Source organism: Moschus berezovskii, chromosome 16 (genome assembly GCF_049115385.1).
Source record: "Moschus berezovskii isolate FMDL1 chromosome 16, NW_MosBer_1.0, whole genome shotgun sequence".
Taxonomy (NCBI): Eukaryota; Metazoa; Chordata; class Mammalia; order Artiodactyla; family Moschidae; genus Moschus; species Moschus berezovskii.
In genome coordinates, this window is record NC_142475.1 from 72,906,137 (window position 1) to 72,927,632 (window position 21,496).

Consider the following 21,496-nt stretch of genomic DNA (forward strand, 5'->3'; position numbering starts at 1 on the left):
CTGGATTATGAAGAAAGCAAGAGAGTTCCAGAAAAACATCTATTTCTGCTTCATTGACTATGCCAAGGCCTTTGACTGTGTGGATCACAATAAACTGTGGAAAATTCTGAAAGAGATGGGAATACCAGACCACCTGACCTGCTTCTTGAGAAACCTGTATGCAGGTCAGGAAACAACAGTTAGAACTGGACATGGAACAACAAACTGGTTCCAAATAGGAAAAGGAGTACGTCAAGGTTGTATATTGTCACCCTGCTTATTCAACTTATATGCAGAGTACATCATGAGGAACACTGGGCTGGAAGAAGCACAAGCTGGAATGAAGATTTCCGGGAGAAATATCAATAACCTCAGATATGCAGATGACACCACCCTTATGGCAGAAAGTGAAGAGGAACTCAAAGGCCTCTTGATGAAAGTGAAAGAGGAGAGTGTAAAGGTTGGCTTAAAGCGCAACATTCAGAAAACTAAGATCATGGCATCTGGTCCCATCACTTCTTGGGAAATAGATGGGGAAGCAGTGGAAACCGTGTCAGACTTTATTTTTTTGAGCTTCAAAATCACTGCAGATGCTGATTGCAGTCATGAAATTAAAAGACGCTTGCTCCTTGGAAGGAAAGTTATGACCAGCCGAGATAGCATATTAAAGAGCAGGGACATTACTTTGCCAACCAAGGTCCGTCTAGTCAAGGCTATGGTTTTTCCCGTGGTCATGTATGGATGTGAGAGTTGGACTGTGAAGAAAGCTGATCGCCGAAGAATTGATGCTTTTGAACTGTGGTGCTGGAGAAGACTCTTCAGAGTCCCTTGGACTGCAAGGAGATCCAACCAGTCCATTCTAGAGGAGATCAATCCTAGGTGTTCATTGGAAAGACTGATGCTAAAGCTGAAACTGCAATACTTTGGCCACCTCATGCGGTGAGTTGACTCACTGGAAAAGACTCTGATGCTGGGAGCGATTGGGGGTAGGAGGAGACGGGGACGACAGAGAATGAGGTGGCTGGATGGTATCACCGACTCGATGGACATGAGTTTGAGTGAACTCTGGGAGTTGGTGATGGACAGGGAGGCCTGGCGTGCTGTGGTTCATGGGGTCGCTAAGAGTTGGACACGACTGAGCGACTAAACTGAACTGAACTGAGAAATACATAACAATACAGCAAATAACACATTTGGACCAGACCTGAAAAGCCTCTTTGAAAATTTGTATGACCCCAAAACATTTAGATTTCATGAATCCAAAAGATTTACCTTTAAAAAATCTTTTTAGGGACTTCCTTCATGGTTCAGTGGTTAAGAATCCACCTTACAATGCAGGGAACTCGGGTTCAATCTCTGGTCGGGGAACTAAGATCACACACACCACAGGGCAGTTACATTCAAGTGCCACTACTTAGAGGGTCCATGTGTCACTATGAAAGATCACAGGTGCTACAGCTAAGACTCAATGCAGCCAAAAAAATATGTAGATATTTTTAAAGATATTTTTATTTCCACAAGTTTCTAAATACTGAATTCAAAGCTGCCAAGTGCCAGTTAATAACTATTTTCAAAGGACTAAAGAGCCTCTTGATAAAAGTGAAAGAGGAGAGTGAAAAAGTTGGCTTAAAACTCAACATTCAGAAAACTAAGATCATGCATTTGGTCCCATCACTTCATGACAAATAGATGGGGAAACAGTGGAAACAGTGACAGACTTTATTTTGGGTGGCTCCAAAATCACAGCAGATGGTGACTACAGCCATGAGATTAAAAGATGCTTACTCCTTGGAAGAAAAGTTATGACCAACCTAGACAGCTTATTAAAAAGCAGAGACATAACTTTGCCAACAAAGATCTGTCTAGTCAAACTATGGTTTTTCCAGTAGTCATGTATGGATGTGAGATTTGGACTATAAAGAAAGCTGAGTGCCGAAGAATTGATGCTTTTGAACTGTGGTGTTGGAGAAGGCTCTTGAGAGTCCCTTGGACTTCCTAAAGGAAAGTCCAGTCCACCCTAAAGGAAATCAGTCCTGACTATTCATTGGAAGGACTGATGCTGAAGTTGAAGCTCCAATAATTTGTCGACCTAATGTGAAGAACTGACTCATTTGAAAAGACCCTGATGCTAGGAAAGATTGAAGGTGGGAGGAGAATGGGACAACAGAGGACGAGATAGTTGGATGGCATCACCAACTCAATGGACATGAGTTTGAGCAAGCTCCAGGAATTGGTGATGGACAGGGAAGCCTGGTGTGCTTCAGTCCATGGAATCATAAAGGGTTGGACACAACCGAGCAACTAAACTGAACTCAACTGTGTCATCATGAAGTATTCTAGTTTATTTAAAGTAACAGATTGCTAATATGATTGTCCTCAGGCCACAGTTTGCTGCTGCAGAGTAGCTGCCACCTCATCTCGAGCAACTAAGGGTGTCCCAGTGTGCAGAAAAATTCCAGTTGGCCCTCAGCAAAGCTTGCTCGTCACATCCGAAATCAGTTTTAGAATGTTTTGGAAAAGAAGATTTCAACACACACTTTGATTGGATATTTTTAGAATTGTCACCTATGAGAGAGTTACCCAACCCCAAGGCTGGTTATTTATTGTCATCATTTCATCATCACCACCAACAATAAAAGACACACCATTTATTGAGTACTGATTTCATGCCAGATTCTGTGCTAATTTGTTAGCCTGCATTATCTTTGTTTAAACCTCACAATAATTTTCCAGAGAAGGCAATGGCACCCCACTCCAATACTCTTGCCTAGAAAATCCCATGGGTGGAGGAGCCTGGTAGGCTGCAGTCCATGGGGTCGCTAAGAGTTGGACACGACTGAGCGACTTCCCTTTCCCTTTTCACTTTTCACTTCCATGCATCAGAGAAGGAAATGGCAACCCACTCCAGTGTTCTTGCCTGGAGAATCCCAGGGATTGGGGAGCCTGGTGGGCTGCCGTCTACGGGGTCGCACAGAGTCAGACACGACTGAAGCGACTTAGCAGCAGCAGCACAATAATTTTCTGAAGTGATACTGGTATTTTTGGAAGTATAGTTGATTCATGATGTTGGGTCAGCTTTAAGTGTGTGGCACAGTGATTCAGTATATATGCTGTTGTTGTTGTTTAGTTGCTAAGTTGCGTCTGACTCTTGTGACCTATGGACTGTAGCTTGCCAGGCTCCTCCATCCATGGCATTATCCAGACAAGAATACTGGAGTGGGTTGCCATTTCCTTCTCCAGGGGATCTTCCCAATCCAGGGATCAAACCCAGGTTTCCTACACTGTAAGATGGATTCTTCACTGCTGAGCCATCAGGGAAGCTCTCAGTATATATATATTCATTTTTAGATTTTTTTTCTCCTCATAGGTTATTAAAAAGTATTGAACATATTTCCTTGTGCTATATAGTAGATCCTTGGTTATTTTAAATCAGGTAATGTGTATATGATAATCCCAGGATTGTAATTTATCCTAACCTCCTGTCATTTCCCCTTTGGTAACCATAAATTTGTTTTCGATGTCTGTGAGTCTGTTTCTGTTTTGAAAATAAATTCATTTTTATCATATTTTAGATTTCACATATAAGCAATATTATATTATTTTATCTCTCTCTGTCTGACTTACTTCACTTAGTCCAATCTCTAGGTCCATTCATGTTGTTTATCATTTTACCAACATTTCCCTGAATATGATCTTCTGAATATGAACAGCTGACACTTGGCCTTTCTGATAAGAGAGGCAACCTTTGTCTGACCTCTTGAAGAAACCAAAGAAAAGACTGCCAACTTAGAAAATAGATATATAGAGAATCAGATTATTTAGTTATAAAAATATTCTTAATTTTACTAAGTGATTTACCAAAGCACTCTTTTAAGCAGAGTCACTTTAACGCACCTGAAGGATGAGAGTGCTCAAAGTCATAGCTAGATAGTTGGCACGTGTTGTACCCAAACTCCTTGTTAGAACCCTGGGCATCACAGTGTGGTCTACAGACATCTGAGGCCCAGTCTGTGGGTGACCAGATGACAGTTCCTGCCATCAGCCCATGCTCACTGTGCGTGTAGGTTTACAAAGTTTTGAGGAATGGCATGCACTTCAGGGAGGGCGAGGAAGGGATGTCACGATGAGATGTCACTGACTCGATGGACATGAGTTTGAGAAAGCTCTGGGAGTTGGTGATGGACAGGGAAGCCTGGTGTGCTACAGTCCATGGGGTTGCAAAGAGTCGGACACAACTGAGCGACTGAACTGAACTGAAGCACTTCAAGGGGGATTCAGGTGTCCTGAGACAGTCAGATGATCTTTCAAATAATACAGTTTTAACATGCAGATGCTTCTGGACAATTTTTTCTACTACCAATCATATCTAAAAATAGCAACACAGCAAACGGCTGCAGGTGCTTGCACCACCTGCTTGGAATGGGCTCATCTTTCATTAGAATTAGAGTGGCACAAAGAGCTGCCAGTCACTTTCAGAGCATCCCTAATTTTTCCTAATTATTCTCCTCCCTGTGAAATGCATGGTGCACAGCTTCTGTGGAGTCCCTTTGCTAGGACTGGAGTGTGATGTTCTGAAGCAGGTAGAGAAAATGCCAGAAGCTGCCACCAGCTGAGACAATGAGGGTGACTCATTCTGAGTCTGAAAAGAATGGCTAGTGTTCTCGATAAAAACTACCTTCTGTAAGTCTTTTTTTGAGTCAGATGACTTAAATGGGTCTAAATGACAGGACATTAATGCATCTCCTTTGATATTACTACATTAGCCTGAATATCAGTTTTCTTCCTGAGTAGCTGTAGCTTCCCCCCACAGAATGGGGTTTAGCACAGTACATCAGAGAGTGACAGAGGAAGTTGCTTTTCAACCTTGTCTTAGAGACAGGATACAGTCGGGGCTGGTAGGAATGGGAGCAGACACCTAAGACAGCTGCAGGACTTTGAGAAAAAGCAAATACCCCAAAAAGGTGCTCTATGAGCCTGTGGAATGAAGGAATGAATGAATGCTCACAAGTGTGAGCACAGTTGTGGTAAAAGAGACAGAGCGTTGGACTTGGAATGAAGAGAATTGAATTTACAATGTTTTGCTGCCTACCAGCCCTGCCATCTGGGCTAAATCACTCAACCTCAGTGTACTGGGCTTCCCTGGTGGCTTGGTGTTAAAGAATCCACCTGCAATGCAGGATACCCAGGTTCGATCCCTCGCCAGGATCTTCCTGGAGAAGGAAATGGCTACCTACTCCTGTATTCTTGCCTGTAAAATCCCATGGACAGAGGAACCTGGCAGGCTCCAGTCCATGGGGACACAAAGAGTCAGACACAACTTAGTGACTAAGCATGCCCACATGTGCTCCAGTAACTCTATCTATAACATGGGGATAATAATCTATTTTTATTCATTTTAATCTATTTTTAAAAATTCTCCGTTTAAAAAATATCTATTTTTCTTTCAATTCTCAAAACCTGAAAGGCTCAATTTTTCAAGAACTTTCAGAATAAGTCCCGGAACATCTGTATCCTATCTGGCATGTGGGAAGAAGTGGAAACGTGAAGGCATTTCCCATGAGATGCTGAAAACTCAACAATGCTCGTGTATGGCCTTGACATGAAAGCTCAAACACTATAGTCTGGATACTTTAAGCTCACATAAGATCTATAGCAAAGTTTGCTTAAAGGCACTGAAATTCTCTACGTGAGCAGCACACTGTTTTTATGAATGATACTTCAATGAGACTTTCATCACGTATCATGCCAAATATTTGTTTTCATCCATACAATCACTAAAGCTTATATGAGAGCCTCACTGCTGGTGAGACATTGGGTACACATGCCATCAGCTTTATCCGAATCAGACAAAATGTTTGCTTACCAACAGCTATGTGTTCACAAGAAATAAACCTTCTTTGCTTTTCTTGCCTAGACTACATCTTCCTTTCCAAGTAACCGCACCTGACCACGGGGCTTCAGCAAATAGGAGTCTCTTTCGGAACAGACGCTGTGAGTTACCAAACACTTAGCATTTGAAACTACAACCAGTCACACCCACATCTGTTCATTTGCTTCTAATTCAACCCTACTTCTTCGTTTTTCCAGGCGCTTATAATTCTTTATCTCATAATTTGTCATGTCGCTCTTTAAAATAGAGGAGAACATGTGCCCACCTCCCACCCCCACACACATTTTATCTGTCCTTGATCATGTTCTTATGGGCTGAATTCATTGTAGATTTTCTTCATTCTAATATCACTTTGGAGAAGGGGAACAGCTACCCAGTCCAGTATTCTGGCGTGGAGAATTCCATGGACAGAGGAGCCTGGTGGGTGACAGTCCATGGGGTCACAAAGAGTTGGACACGACTGGGTGACTTTCACTTTTAATGTTACATGGCTTTATAGGATGTTTGTGTAAGGAGATGCCCTCCCCTCATTTCTTCCACAATAAAGAAAGCTGTGTAAAAGCAGGGAATTTGTTTCATCTGGATGCACGAGTATTAAAAAGGATAGGCAGCTATTTATCTTAATCTTTAGAAAATGTTAACAAATTCCTGTCAGCATCCATACAACCCTCCAGTATGCAATAACTGACATAAAACACTGGGCTTGTATGCGGTACCCAAAAGGTCTTTGCTTCTAGAAGTGATGACATCTCAGGCATTAGCTGCTTGACATAGAGGGACACCCAAAAAGTGAGAAGTGTTTGAGCGATAAATCAGTCATAACGCAACTTAGAAGGCAGCAGGGACTGTGAAGCATTCATGAAGAAATGACGCCTCGTGTCATTTTACTAAATGGGACCTCCATAAGGAACATCTGTTCCCAGGGCCACACAGTAAAATGAGCCCCCTTTTTTTTTTTTGCCTCAACTGCTTAGAAGACAAGGGTCCTCCTGTTCCCACACTGACACCCCTCATTCTTTTCCTGCAGATTGTATTTCATAATGATATATTACTTCTGCCGGAAATGAGTAGTTATCCAGCAAACGCCTAATTCACTCCATAAAATGAAGCCGACATGCTGAAAGATCGCCAAGGTCATAGGCAATTCTACTGACAGCTAAAAACAGTTAAACTGACTTTCTTCTTTTTACCACCCAGGCAGGACCCAAAGGGGAACAACATGACCAAAAATTTCTTTCTGGCTCTGAACTCCATCCAGGCATTCCCTCAGCTTCCTCCATGCCCTCCAAGGAAAGTGGCTGGCTCAGAATATCTTTTGATATTGTCCCACTTCTTTCACATGGGGTCTAGGAGAGGAGTTTAGGGAACATATAGATGGAGGCATTTGGTCAAAGGAACCAAAAGCAATCCTTCTACTGTGTATTTGGACAAGACTCCAAAGCACTTGGGTCCCTCCAAGTGCCCAGTATATGGAATAGATGAGGTGGATCATTTCCTGGAAAGTTGGGGCCACTCTTTACTGGCCTGAGTGGAGGTGCAGCTTGGGTCTTTAAGGCCTCTTTCTCTGCAAAAGGTTTAATAAACAAAAGCAGGAGTTATTGCATATATTCACCCAAACTTTATCTATGCTCAGGCTGTACCAAAAACCCCCAAATTACTAGAAATGACAAAAATTTGACAGTTTTGACACTACAAATGGTGCTGTGTGCATGTGTGCTCAGTTGTTCAGTCATTCCTGACTCTTTGCAACCCCATGGACTATAGTCCGCCAGGCTCCTCTGTCCATGGGATTTTCTGGGCAAGAATAATGGAGTGGCTTGCCATCTCCTCCTACAGGGGATCTTCCTGACCCAGGGATCGAACTCAGGCCTCTTGCGTCTCTTGCATTGGAAGGCAGATTCTTTACCACCGAGCCACCCGGGAAACCCTATGAATGGTGCTCTCTATATCTAAAAAAAGAAAAAATCCTGGGAACAAACATTTTTACATGTAAGTACACACCAAAGGCAGCAGAATTATTGCCATGTCATGCCAAATTAGAAAGTCAGTGTGGAATCAATAACCAAAATATTATGTATGGACTCTTCTACATGGGTGGTACAATATTGTCACTTTTTGCACTGAGGTTCTTTGCTCAAGACAATGTGTTTTTCTGTATGTCTGTATAGGAGAGCCTTTTTAATGATATCTATAGCCCTATGGGGGAAGGCAATGGCAACCCACTCCAGTACTCTTGCCTGGAAAATCCCATGGATGGAGGAGCCTGGTAGGCTGCAATCCATGGGGTCGCTAGGAGCTGGACACAACTGAGCGACTTCACTTTCACTTTCATGCTTTGGAGAAGGAAATGGCAACCCACTCCAGTGTTCTTGCCTGGAGAATCCCAGGGATGGGGGAGCCCAGTGGGCTGCCGTCTGTGGGGTCACACAGAGTCAGACACAACTGAAGCAACTTAGCCGCAGCAGCAGCAGCATAGCCCTATGGGGCTTCTCTGGTGACTCAGTGGTAAAGAATCTGCCTGTCAAAGCAGGAGATACAGGTTTAATTCTTGGGTCAGGAAGATCCCCTGTAGGTAGAAATGACAACCCACTCCAGTATTCTTGCCTGGGAAATTCCATGGACAGAGGAGTTTGGTGGGCTACAGTCCATGGGGTCACAAAAGAGTGGGACACAACTTAGCAACTAACCAACAACATAGCCATTCTAATTACTTTACTAGAGATATAGGCTAGAATAAGAAAGTAGTTAATAAACCTATCCCAACAACTGAGAAAGATGTCACAAAATCAGTGCACTGATTTAAAGAACATGCACTTGCTTCATGAAGCAGAAATTCTAGACCTGCCTTCCCAAACCTGAAGCAGAGTTGTGGTTTCCAGTCCAAGTCATCCCCTCCTCTTTCCCAGGCAGAAAAAGCTCCTTTGGTTTAGATTCACCTTGTGTGAATCAGGGTGGATTCCTGCCTGAGAATTCTTCCCCTGTGCTGGATGCAGGGGTCAGAACCTGGCTTCTGGTGGTAACCGCTGAGCCACTGCAATAAACATTCCTGTAGTTACCTTACTTTGTTATTTTATTATGGGAAATAATACATTTTCCTTATTGTTTAAAGCAATGTGGCCGGAGTTTTGTCATATTCGCAAAGCAACACTGAGTATTCATTGGAAGAACCAATGCTGAAGCTGAAGCTCCAATACTTTGGCTACCTGATGCAAAGAGTTGATTCACTGGAAAAGATGTCTGAGGCCAGGAAAGATTGAGAGCAGGAGGGAGCTACAGAGAATAAGATGGTTGGATGTCATCACCAACTCAATGGACATGAGTTTGAGCAAACTCCAGGAGATGGTGAAGGACGGGGGGATAACTGGCATGCTGCAGTCCATGGGGTCGCAAAGAGTCAGATACGACTTACCGACTTAGCAACATATTCACAGCCAAATACATTTGTAGACCTTAATACAAAGCTTACTCAGTACTTAATCACTGTTGTGTCTGATTCTTTGCGACCCCGTGGACTACAGCCCCCCAGGCTTCTCTGTCCATGGGATTTCCCAGACAAAAATACTGGAATGGGTTGCTATTTCCTTCTCCAAATACAAAGCCTATTTACTCTTATTTGTTGGACAGAATTTAAAAGTTTGGCTACCTACTTTCTGGATTTAAAACGTATTCCAGTAATAAATAAATTAGGAGGAAATTAGGTGCTTCAGAGCCACACCATCCCAAGAGCAGAAAGTGACAGGCAATGACCTGAGCACAAGGAAATAAACTATAAAAAATAAAATAAAAAACAAGAAGTTAAAACTCAGCCCACAAAGTCATTATTGTAGCAAAGAACAGATTGTTCTAGAAATAATTCATGTAGAGAATATTTAATTTAAACCAATAACTTTTTTAACGCTTTTGCTGCTTCAGAGTTGAGCCAAAATTATCTGGGGAGGAAGAGTTGTTAGGACCACTTATTCATTGAGAACCTCATACAAGCTTGAAGTTTACACGTGTGCCAGAATGCATTGTTCCCAGACGACTGGAACTCAGTGGCCACTTGTGCTCCTAAAGCACATAATGAAAAGTGATCAGGCCCCAAGAACCAAAGAAGATAAAAGACAAAAGGAGAAGACTTTGTCAGTGGGCTCACAAAAGCCCCTGGTTCCCAAGGGGCCAGAAGACTGTTGGAAACTATGGTAGGGTTAGGATCATTGATGATGTCTACCCACTGGAAGTGACAGTGCTGTTCCAGAGGTCAGATCCAGGTCATCGGGTCATCAGAATATAGAAACATTTCCTTAAGCCCTGGAGCAGACACATGCTGCCCCACAAGCTGTCTGCCCATCTCTGGACAGTACAACTTGGGGCTGCCTGACAGCCTGTGCTAGAGGACAGACCATCATATGGAGTGGGGGACTGGAAAAGAGGACCTGTAGAGTCTCCTCCAATTGTTTCCAATTTTCCTATCTCCTCTGGGCTTCCTAGGTGGCTCAGTGGTAGAGAATCTGCCTGCCAGTGCAGGAGACACAGGAGACTCGGGCTCGATCTCTGGGTGGGGAATATCCCCTTGAGCAGGGAATGGCAACCCACTCCAGTATTCTTGCCTGAAAAATCCCATGGACAGAGGAGCCTGGTGGGCTATAGTCCATACAGTTATAAAAGAGTTGAACATGACTGAGAGACTGAGCATGCACATGCAAACACTTGGTCCTTAGGGGTCAAAAGATGCTCTGAATGTTGGCTGTTCTGTCCCTATGATCTTCTAAGTCATCACAGACCTCTGTCCGTGAGGCACCTGACAGCAGGAGTGGTCCCTTCTTGCTGGCATCACTAGCACCAGGCTCCTCACTGTCCCATCCTGCTGCTGCCTGAACTCCCCAAGCAAAGGCTCAAGGGTGCCACCACCAAGGACAGTAGGACTGGTGGGGTGATGAGATACATATGCAATTGCCAGCTTCTCCAGCATGGTCTTGAATCTTAACTCTGATATATTAGGGCTTCCTTGTTGGCTCAAATGGTAAAGAATCTTCCCGCAACATGGAAGACCCAGGTTTAATCCCTAGGTTGGGAAGATCCCCTGGGGGAAGGCATGGCAACCCACTCCAGTATGCTTGACTGCAGAATTCCAAGGATGGAGGAGCCTGGTATTTTACCATTCTCCAAAACCCAGGTCAGCTCTGCCTATCTCCCTGAAGACTTCCCCCAAGTCTTCCTGGTTGAAATTAATGATGGCTTCCTCAGAGCATTGCAGCAGGTTCTTACCCCTCCTTCACTGTACCTCTCTGCAATGAAATATAGTTATTTGTGGGCACATCTTGTCTCCCCTAGAAGATCCCAGGAGGCAAGATCCAGGACAGTCTTGATAAGCAGGAGAATTAGCTCTTTCCATCTGGGAGCTGATACTTTGGTTAAAGTGACTGGGCAAATGCACCAAGAATGGGTTTGGGAGATGGTAAATTTTATTCAACATTAATTCATCTATATTCAGTGAGCAATACTTGGCCACCTGATGTGAAGAGTTGACCCAGTGGAAAAGACTCTGATCCTGGGGAAGATAAAAGGCAAAAGGAGAAGAGGTGAGATGAGGTGGATAGCATCATGGACTCAATGGACATGAATTTGAGCAAACTCTAGGAGATAGCAGAGGACAGAGGAGCCTGGCATGTTGCAGTCCATGGAGTCACATAGTCAGACATGACTCAGCAGCTGAACAACTGAACAGTGCAGTGAGCATGTAGAGTGTGACTGCTGTGTGTCTACTGTGTGCTGGATGTTGAGTTGGATTCTTGGGGAGGCAGTGAGATAAATTAAGGGTTAGTTAGACAAAGTCTTTACCCTCCAGAATTTGCTGGCTAATAGTAGAGGGTATCATCCTCTCTGACTCTCAACATTAACTCAGAAATGGGACTTGGAGCCAGGACATGTCTGGTCACCCAAGAGATGTAACTCAGATCATCTGGGGAAAGAGTGGCAAACTCCTATCTCATGCCCCTTCACCTTGGAAATTCAGACCTATCTAGGGTGTGATGGTCTTAGGGTAGAATGGGTAGGGACAGGCCACATGAGATTCCTGTCCATGCAGAGACTGGAGAAAGAAGCCTAGCACAAGAGTTGAGGACAGAATGTATAAGGAAAAGTAGGCAGTGTGTCCTATCTTAGAGAGGGCACAAACCCAGAACAGGGAGCCAGCGTGCCCAGGTCTGAATCCCAGCTTGGCCATTTAGTCACAGTGTGATCTCGGGCATTCGTAACCACTTTGTGTCTCAGTTTCCCCATTTGTAAAAATGAGAATAATGACAATATCTTTTTCTTACAGTTGTGGTGAGGACTTAAAGAGTTTAATGAGCTAAGGGCTCAGAACAGTGTCAAAGTGTGAGTTGTCACTACAGTTGTCACCATGTTGTTGTCTGGACTGAGGGGCGGCAGGGACTCGGGTGCTAAGGTTAGTCCCTTCCCTGTAAAGGCCACGAAATCAACAACCTCTCAGCCACCATGACCACCACTTCCCAGTGAAGGCAGTAACCTGGGAGTAAATGAATTTCCCGATCTCGTCCATCCAAGCAGGGAGGTTTTCCAGGCATTTGAGTGTAGTCATCATGACCGAGCAGGAAATATACAGCTTCTCCTCCCCCCAGACATTGTTTACTGTGTACCCACTGTTTGCCGTTTACCAAAAGAAAACTTCCAACAGAGACGCTCTTCCTGAAACCCAGCAGGACCGCAGAGGACCTTCCCAGGACAGGCCCTCTCCCATATCCTCTGCGCTAGCTCTTCTCTGAAGCATCTAGATGACAGTATTTGATGCACATTTCCTGAGTTGTTTTGCAGATGTGAAAAACCCTTCCCTCTTCAACAGACGGAAGATGTTGACTACTGAGCACATAGCCCCAGGCCTCCTGGAACCTAAGGACTGACAATGTGAACCCCTGTGACACCACCCTGTGACCTCACCATCAGTCAATCAGAGAACTGTGCAGGAGCTGACCAAGTACCCTGCGACACCGCCCTTCTCCCCACCTGACTTTTTGGGTTTGTTTTGATTATTTTCTCTATTTTAATTGGAGGACAATTACTTTACAATACTGTGGTGGTTTTTGCCATACATCAACATGAATCAGCCCCAGGTGTACATGTGTCCCCCCATCCACCTCTCTCCCCATCCCATCCCTCTGGGTTGTACCAGAGCATGGGTTTGGGGTGCCCTGCTTCATGCATCAAACTTGCACTGGTCATCTATTTTACTTATGGTAATATACATGTTTCAATGCCCACCCATCTTTTAAAATGCTTTGCTGAAACGCTTTGAGGAGCTCAGGGCTTTTTAGGCATGAGCCACCAGTCTCCTTGCAGGACCCTGCAGTAAACCTTTCTCAGCTCCAAACACCAAGGTTTCAGTTTGTTTGGCCTCACTGTGTGTCAGGAGCATGAACTTGCATTAGTACTCCTTCCCCAAACTTCTCCAGAATTTAACTGTCCTTCTGCAAATTCAGCATCAGTTCTGACCTCATCTTCTCATCTGAGCCCCCATATCAGCCTGCTGATGGCTTTTAGTCCCTCTTCTCTGCTAATTCCATGATCCTTACAAAACTCAGATCATAACTGTGTTTAACTATGTCTGGTGGGAAAATACAAATGAAAACAAAAATAGCATATGGCTGTCCCAACATCAGGCTTATGATTAAAACTGCATCAAAAACAAACAACCCATAGTAAAGGAGATCAGATTTGTGGTCACCAGAGGCAGTGGGTAGGAGAAGGGAAAATTGGATGAAGGTGGTCAAGAGGTACAAACTCTCAGTTATAAGATAAGTAAGGGGACTTCCCTGGTGCTCTGGGGGCTAAGACTCCACGCTCCAGATGCAGGGGGCCTGAGTTCCTTCCCTGGTCAGGCAACTAGATCCCACAGGCCTCAACCAAGAGTTCTCACGCCACAGCTAAGACTTGGCACAGCTGAATAAATAAATAAAATATTTTTTCAAAGATATAAATTAAGTTCTAGGGATATTATGTACAATATGATTGTTAGAATTAAAACTGCTCTTATGTTATATGTGAAAGTTGTTAAGAGAGTATGTCTTCAGAGTTCTCATTACACGGAAACAAAGTTTTTTCTCTTTCTTTAATTTTGTATTTATATGAAATGAGGGATGTTCACTAAATGTATGTGCTAATCATTTCATCCTGTATGTAAGTCAAATCACTATACTGTACACCTTGTGTGTGCGCAGTCGCTCAGTCATTTCTGACTCTTTGTGACCCCGTGGTCTGTAGCCTGCTAGGCTCCTCTGTCCGTGGAATTCTCCAGGAAAGAATACTGGAGTGGGTTGCCATGCCCTCCTGCAAGGGATCTTCACAACCCCGGGATCGAACCCACATCTCCTGCCTCTCCTGCACTGCAGGCGGATTCTTTCCCCACTGAACCACCTCAGAAGCATTATGTCAATTATAACTCAGGAGGAAAAAAGTGAAAGTCTGCTAATATCAAGCACTTTTAATGGGTCTGAGAGGGATATTCTCACACACTCAAAATGGGAGTGAGGTCATTTTGGAGGGTCTATAGGCAGCGTGATTGAAATTTAAAGTGCAGTCCTCTGACCTAGCAGCTACAGGGTTCCACATCTACCCAGAGGAACATTCCCATGAGAACGAAGGAGGCACATCAAAAAGGTTCATTGAGCCCTGCTTAGGACAGAGAAAAAAGCTCAGAAAAAATCTAACAGTCCATCAGAAGAGAAATGGCTTCACTGTGATATATCCACATGACACAGCACTAAAAACATGAGCTACACCCAGCATTACCAACATCAAAGGAGCTTACACAAAGACAGATAAACCATGTCTGTCCCCCTTCAAATTCATTTGCTGACATCCTAACCCCCAGTATCTCAGACTGTGACTATATCTGGAGATAGCATCTTTAAGAAGGTTATTAAGATATTGACCAAATAAGGTGGGCCCTAAGCCAATATGGCTAGTGTCCTTGTAAGAAGAGGAAATTAGGATACAAATAAATATGCATGAAGAGGAAAGTGAAGACACAGAGAGAAGATGGCCATCTACAAGCCAAGGAGAGCGGCCTCTGAAGGCACCAACCTGCAGACGCCTTAATCCTGGACTTGTAGCCTCCATACTGTGAGAGAATAGCTTTCTATTGTTTAAGGCAGTGGTCCCCAACCTTTTTGGCACCAGGGACCGGTTTCATGGAAGACAGTTTTTCTACGGACCAGGGTGGCAGGAGGGGATGGTTTCAGAATGATTCAAGCAGAGTACATTTATTTTGCATTTTATTCCTATTATTACACTGTGATATATAGGGTCTTCCCAGGTGTCACTAGTGGTAAAGAATCTGCTTGCCAATGCAGGAGATACTAGAGATGCAGTTTCAATCCCTGGGTTGGGAAGATCCCCTGGAGGAGGAAATGACAACCCACCCCAGTATTCTTGCCTGGAGAATCCCATGGACAAAAGAGCCTGGCGGACTACAGTCGATGAGCCCGCAGAGAGATGGACACAACAGAGCAACTGAACACGCTACTTTACAGTGTATACGATGAAGTAATTATATAACGCGCCATAATACAAAACCAGAGGGCATTCAACTTGTTTTCCTGCAGATAGACAGTCCCATCTGGGGATGATGGGAGAGCAATAGGGAGCAGCTGTAAATACAGGTGAGATTGCACTGTCTTGCCTGGTGCTCACCTCCTGCTGTGTGGCCCGGTTCCCAACAGGCCATGGGCCAGTACTGGACCAATACTGGGTTGCTGCTGCTGCTGCTAAGTCACTTCAGTCATGTACGACTCTGTGTGATCCCATAGATGGCAGCCCACCAGGCGCCCCCGTCCCTGGGATTCTCCAGGCAAGAACACTGGAGTGGGTTGCCATTTCCTTCTCCAATGTGTGAAAGTGAAAAGTGAAAGTGAAGTCGCTCAGTCATGTCTGACTCGTAGCGACCCCATGGACTGCAGCCCACCAGGCTCCTCTGTCCATGGGATTTTCCAGGCAAGAGTACTAGAGTAGCTTGCCATTGTCTTCTCCGAATACTGGGTTAGGGACCCCTGATTTAAGGCACCTAGTCCATTCTAGACTGCGGTACTTTGTCACAGCAGCCCTATTGAACTAGACCACACAATACACAATATTAGATATTTTCTCTGGGTGTGTATAGCTATGTGTAATGTATGGGAAAGAGAATGGAAGGGCCCACCCCAGTCCAACCCCTCCTTTGGGGAGGCATAGAGATTGAGATTGGGGACTAGGAGTTGAAAAGGTAAAATAAGGCTTTACTGGTTATAAAAACAAAGTACTTGCACGTTATTTGTATATCAGTTTAAAAAGCCCTCACTCATGGTCTTCTGTTGACCACAGCATACAATGTACCTCCCCACCTGCAACCAGCCATCTGTAGAACTTCAATCCCACTCTCACCCTGAACCTTTCACACCGATTTGCCACACCAGAATATCCCACCCCTCCAAGGCCTCCACACCTCTGTGTCTTGTCTTTCCCCCTCTGTAAGCCTGGGCTGCTGATTCTAATCCTTCAGAGCCCAGCTCAGCTGTCACTCACAGTAGAAACAGGTTGCTAGAAGTCTTACTTGGCAGATTTTCCCAAGGCCCTGTTCTCTGTTTTTTTTCTTTTATGTCTTTATTCATTTTCGTACTCCCAGTGCCCGATCAGTGCCTGTGGCCAAGTAAATGCTCAATAAATGGTTCCAAATGCATTGATGATGGCAACATTTTCTAGCAGGTTGCTTTTTCCTCCAATGTGTCTCAAAGGTCCCACATTTCATTCTGTGTGAATTAACAGACTCCCTCAAGACCAGAACTGTAATCACGACATGACCGAGGGCCAAGCCTTCTACTGCTTCTTTCATGCAATGGGGATGACAGTATTTCTGAGCTAGCCAAGCCGCATTTGCTTTCAATTTTGGTGAAATCAGCTGAGAATGTATTGCAATTTATTTTATTCAAGTTCTGTGCCCATAAATGTCTTCGATTACTTAACTCACAATGCATGCGTGCTCAATCGTGTCTGACTCTTTGCAACCCAATGGACTGTAGCCCGCCAGGCTCCTCTGTCCATGGGAATTTTCCAGGCAAAACACTGGGGTGGGTTGACGTTCCCTTCTCCTGGGGTTCTTCTTGACCCAAGGATCGAAACTGAGTCTCCTACACTGCAGGCAGATTCTTTACCATCTGAGCTACCAGGGTTACTCGAAATAGCCCCCATATCAAAAATGCCTCTTCAGCTCTAACCGGAAGGCTCTGCTAACCCAGTCCTTACCTCTTCATTGGCTTGGGTGAGCACTCTCTCTCCAGATTGGAGGATGTGTGTTTCACGTGCATTGCATTATAGGAAGTGTGAGTGTAGTCATTTTCGTCACTGTAGTCAGGACCAAGCAATGTCCGGGCCCACGTTCCCATGTCATAAGGAGGAAGCGTGCCTCCAAATTCAGATGGCAAAAATTCAGGGTGTATTAGCTGGTGGAGGCTGTTTAAGTTGTTTCCATGCAGGAAAATCTGGAAAGAAAAAATAATAAGTGAGGAAAAAAATCCAAAACTTATGATCGAGCATTTAATCTAATACCCAAACTAGCAGTGACAAAGATGTGTTGTTGGTGATCATGGAGTTTAAAGAGGCATTCAATTTTGTGTCTGTGGCTTAGTCTTCATAAAATGTTAATTTATTGCTCAGAAAAGGGGCCGAATTGATAGTCCTTAAAAATGAAGTTCATGAATAAATTGGGTATTTTTTGGCCATGGTCCAAATTTACACATATAGTCATCTCTTAATTATCCCTGCAGATGAAAAGAGTAGGAATGTAGATGCTCCAAACCCCTGATCATGCTTCATGCACACCACATTGCACTGTTCTTTTCTTTAAGCTTCCTCTAAACCCTCCTCAAAGTTCCCCATCCTTCCCAGGCCGACATCTAGTGGCAAAGACTTCCTCAATCTGCCCCAGTGACACCTGCCCACTTGACTCTTCCTGATTCTCCAAATTAACTGTTCATTGTGAGATGACTTCTAAGTTTTTCCGATTTGTTCATTGATGTCTTTCTCCCCCATAGGAGAGGGCTTCTCTGGTGGTTCAGTCATGAAGAATCTGCTTGCCAATGCAGGAAACACAGATTCCATTCCCGGGTCTGGAAGATCCCCTAGAGAAGGAAATGGTAACTCACTCCAATAGTCTTGCCAGGGTGATCCCATGGATAGAGGCACCTGGTGGGCTACAATCTATGGGATGGCAAAAGAGCTGGATGTGACTGAGCAACTCAACAATGAAACAACGCCCATAGCAAGAGCAGGATGCCCAGGAAAGGGACCATTTTTTTTAACCCTTTTAATACTCTCCTAGCTCCCAGGGTGGTGTGGGCACAAGGAAAAATCTCAGAAACTTCTTAAGCAATGGAATTGGAAACTGTGACCTGGGAATTTATTGTGAAATATTTTTGTAACAATTTTCTGTTTCTGTCTGGATTTGCCAATACCCTCAACAAACAAGTTCGCATCTTCGAAGCACATAATGGATGGTGATGTAATTAGTCGTAGGGGAGAAAACACCCCCAAATAACATTTTCAAACAAATCCATAAAGTGGATAAGCCACAAGTCGATAATTACTATTGCCTGTAATTTAGGAATTGACTCCTGAAAGTTTATTCAAAGTGCATCTGTGTAATGACATCGATTCCCACACTTCTTCATGTTGCAGGCTCAACACGCATTAATTGTTCCCGAATACAGGGTCATCAATTATACACACACATGCACACACTTAACCATGAAGAAATGTATGAATAAATGCGATTTTTAAAATACATATGGTTTAATAATATATCATGTAAGTATTACATTACACTGTTACACGGTTACTACAGGCATCTCTTGTCTATTATGCTTTGCTGCACTTAACAGATATTACACTTTTTATAAACCAAAATTTGTGGCAACCTTACATCAAGCAAGTATATTCATGCCCTTTTTCTAAAGTGTTAGCAAACCTCGTGTCTCTGTGTCACATTTTGATAATTCTCTTAATATTTCACACTCATTCATTATTATTATATTAGTCATGGTGATCTGTGATCAGTGATCTTTGATATAACTATTATAATTTTTTGTTGTTTTATGTTTTTAACTAAAGTATGAACATTTTTTTAGACATAATGCTATTGCACACTTAATAGACTACAGTATAGTGTAAATGTAACTTTTTTATACACTGGGAACAGAAAAAAAAACATACATGTGATTTGCTTTTTCATGATGCTTGCTTTTTTGCGGTGGTCGGGAACCTAACTCACATGTCTGAAGGGTGTATATTATTAGTATAATGTACTATAGAAGTATATAATAAATATTTGCTTTTTATAAAATAAATTTAGGCTACACTCTGCAACATATGAGACCTTAGTTCCCTGATCAGGGATCGAACCTGCAACCCCTGCATTGGAAGGCAGAGCCTTACTCCCTACCTTGCCCTGTTGTACTGAATTTTAACTTGTAATGTAATGACATAATTCAAAGAGGAAGGAGACAAGAAGCTAAGTGCTAAAATTCTTCACAAGAATACTGTAGCACTTCAGGAAACTATGTACATTTTCTGACACTAAAGGGTATGACTGAATTTTAACAAGAATTTTTTTTAATTCACATATTCTGTCTTTTGCAGAATGTCTCAGTGGAGGAATTATAGTATTTGAAATGTGGAAAAGCTGGAGCTAAACACTGGTCCTGGTACCCACGTACCCACCCAAAACTTCCAGTTCTCAGAGGAAAAGGTGCGTTGTTGAAACTGGCCCTCTCTCTGGGGGTCCTGTGGAGTGAAGGAACTCAGCAGGTAGGAAGCGGAATTCCCATTTGTCAGATTCTGTTCCGCACCCAGAGAACCAGGAAGCCCCTTCCTTCAGTGGCAGAGCACACATGTTGGTTGCCTTGTGGAAGGAAATGCCGAGGCTCCTTCCTGAGGAGAAGATGAGGCCAGTGGGAAGCACGATGCCATGCTGGGAACCGTAGAAGGCACTTCCTGGCTCTTATCACCATCCTGAGCCCCAGACAGATCTCAGAATGTCCTAGAATGCCTCTGTCTCCTGAGGCTGGCCAATTCTAGTTCCAGGTTCCACACTCATTTGCATACAGGAGAATTACCCTTCATACCATACCCTATGGCAACGTTTCCTAATGATCTGGAAACTGCTGAGCTTCAGGAGTTGGGAACCCTGCAAAGTGTGTATACGTGGTGGAGATCTCCCACGTTATCATTCCCCTCAGTACTCTGAGCTCTTCCCCAGCATGGAGTCCCTGGGACATAGAGGGTTATATGCGAGCTAAGTTGCTTTAGTTGTGTCTGAACCTTTGCGGCCCTTTGGACTGTAGCCTGCCAGGTTCCTTTGTCCACAGGATTCTCCACGCTAGAATACTGGAGTGAGTTGCCATGCCCTCTCGCAGGGGATCATCCCAACCCAGGGATTGAACCCGTGTCTCTTGCGTCGCCTGCATTGGCAGACAGATTCTTTATCACTAGCGCTACCTGGGAAGTCCAGCAGCCTGTATAAGGTTCTGTAAGACTGACTCTTGTTCCCTTAAGAGGTGGTGTCCCCGAGCTAGGTGATAGCTGAAATCAGAAAGCTTATAAGAAAAGAGAGCTAAATAGGAAAGAGAAATGAGTGTTCTGGAGTCTCTCCTACAAGAATGACTTTACGTGTGTGTCTCATAAAATTACCCCAACCACTCTGTGATGCGGGTGTTAGTTTTTCCATTTTATAAATGAGGAAACAGAGATTCAGAGAGGTTAAAGAATGCTGGGTTTCTCAGCTAATCAGAATGCCTGTGCGGGGTGGGTCTCGGGGAGGGGGGAGATCTGCTGGAGGATGCTGGCTTCCCAAATGTCATCAGCTGATGCAATCAAGGTTTTAAAAGCCTTTTTCCTGTGAGCATTATTATTTCTGAAGAAGCATGCATTCCCGACCTCAAGGGTGATGGAGCTGGCAGCTATGACCCAAGAGTCATGGGGAAAAAGGCAAGCCATCAACATTCTTCATAGAGATAACACAACAGGACAAAATGTAAGTTCTTAAAATATTCGGTGAGCAGTAAGCTGTTTGACCTGGCATCTCCCACAAGCATTTACTGTAAAAGGGGCATCTGGCATTTGCATGCCTTCAATGCTTCCTTTGGTTTGTCACCGGGTCTCTAAACTAAGCCAGTGCCACTAAATTATTGATTAAATCCAGGCCATTTGCAAAACTCCAGCTGAGGCTCAAAAGCTCAGGGACTGCAGAAAAGCAAAAAAAAAGAAAAGAAAACAATCACAGTGAAAAATAAAGACAGAGGGAGACTGAGTGGAGAGGCTCTGCAGTTGTCCCTCTGAACCTCCCCTTTTGGGGTTTTGTTTTCATTACCCGTTTCCTGGTCTTGTCTTTAAGGAATGGCTTGATGAGCGTGTACAGGGCATGAATGTACCAGGGCTGGTTTACAAAGTGGACTCCTCCAAAGCGGGCAGGAAAGCTGTCCTGGGTGGAAAAAGAGAAACACACAGTGATCAGCACGCATCACAGGTTAGATGGGCCCAGCAGGACCACCTCCTAGAGGGCCTGCTGCTTCTCAGGAATTGAAACATCAGCGAATGGTGGAAGAG

General features: G+C 44.0%; 1 protein-coding gene across 1 annotated transcript in view; it reads right to left on the bottom strand.

Annotated features, from left to right (window-relative positions):
• The window catches only part of CLVS1 (clavesin 1), a 154,549-nt gene that overhangs the window by 9,094 nt on the left and 123,959 nt on the right, over positions 1–21,496 (bottom strand). Inside the window, exons 3-4 of the mRNA XM_055432554.2 lie at positions 21,261–21,371; positions 17,141–17,376 (exon numbers count right to left, since the gene is read on the bottom strand). Coding sequence (XP_055288529.1) covers positions 17,141–17,376; positions 21,261–21,371 — 347 coding nt within the window. The remainder of the gene's footprint in view (positions 1–17,140; positions 17,377–21,260; positions 21,372–21,496) is intronic.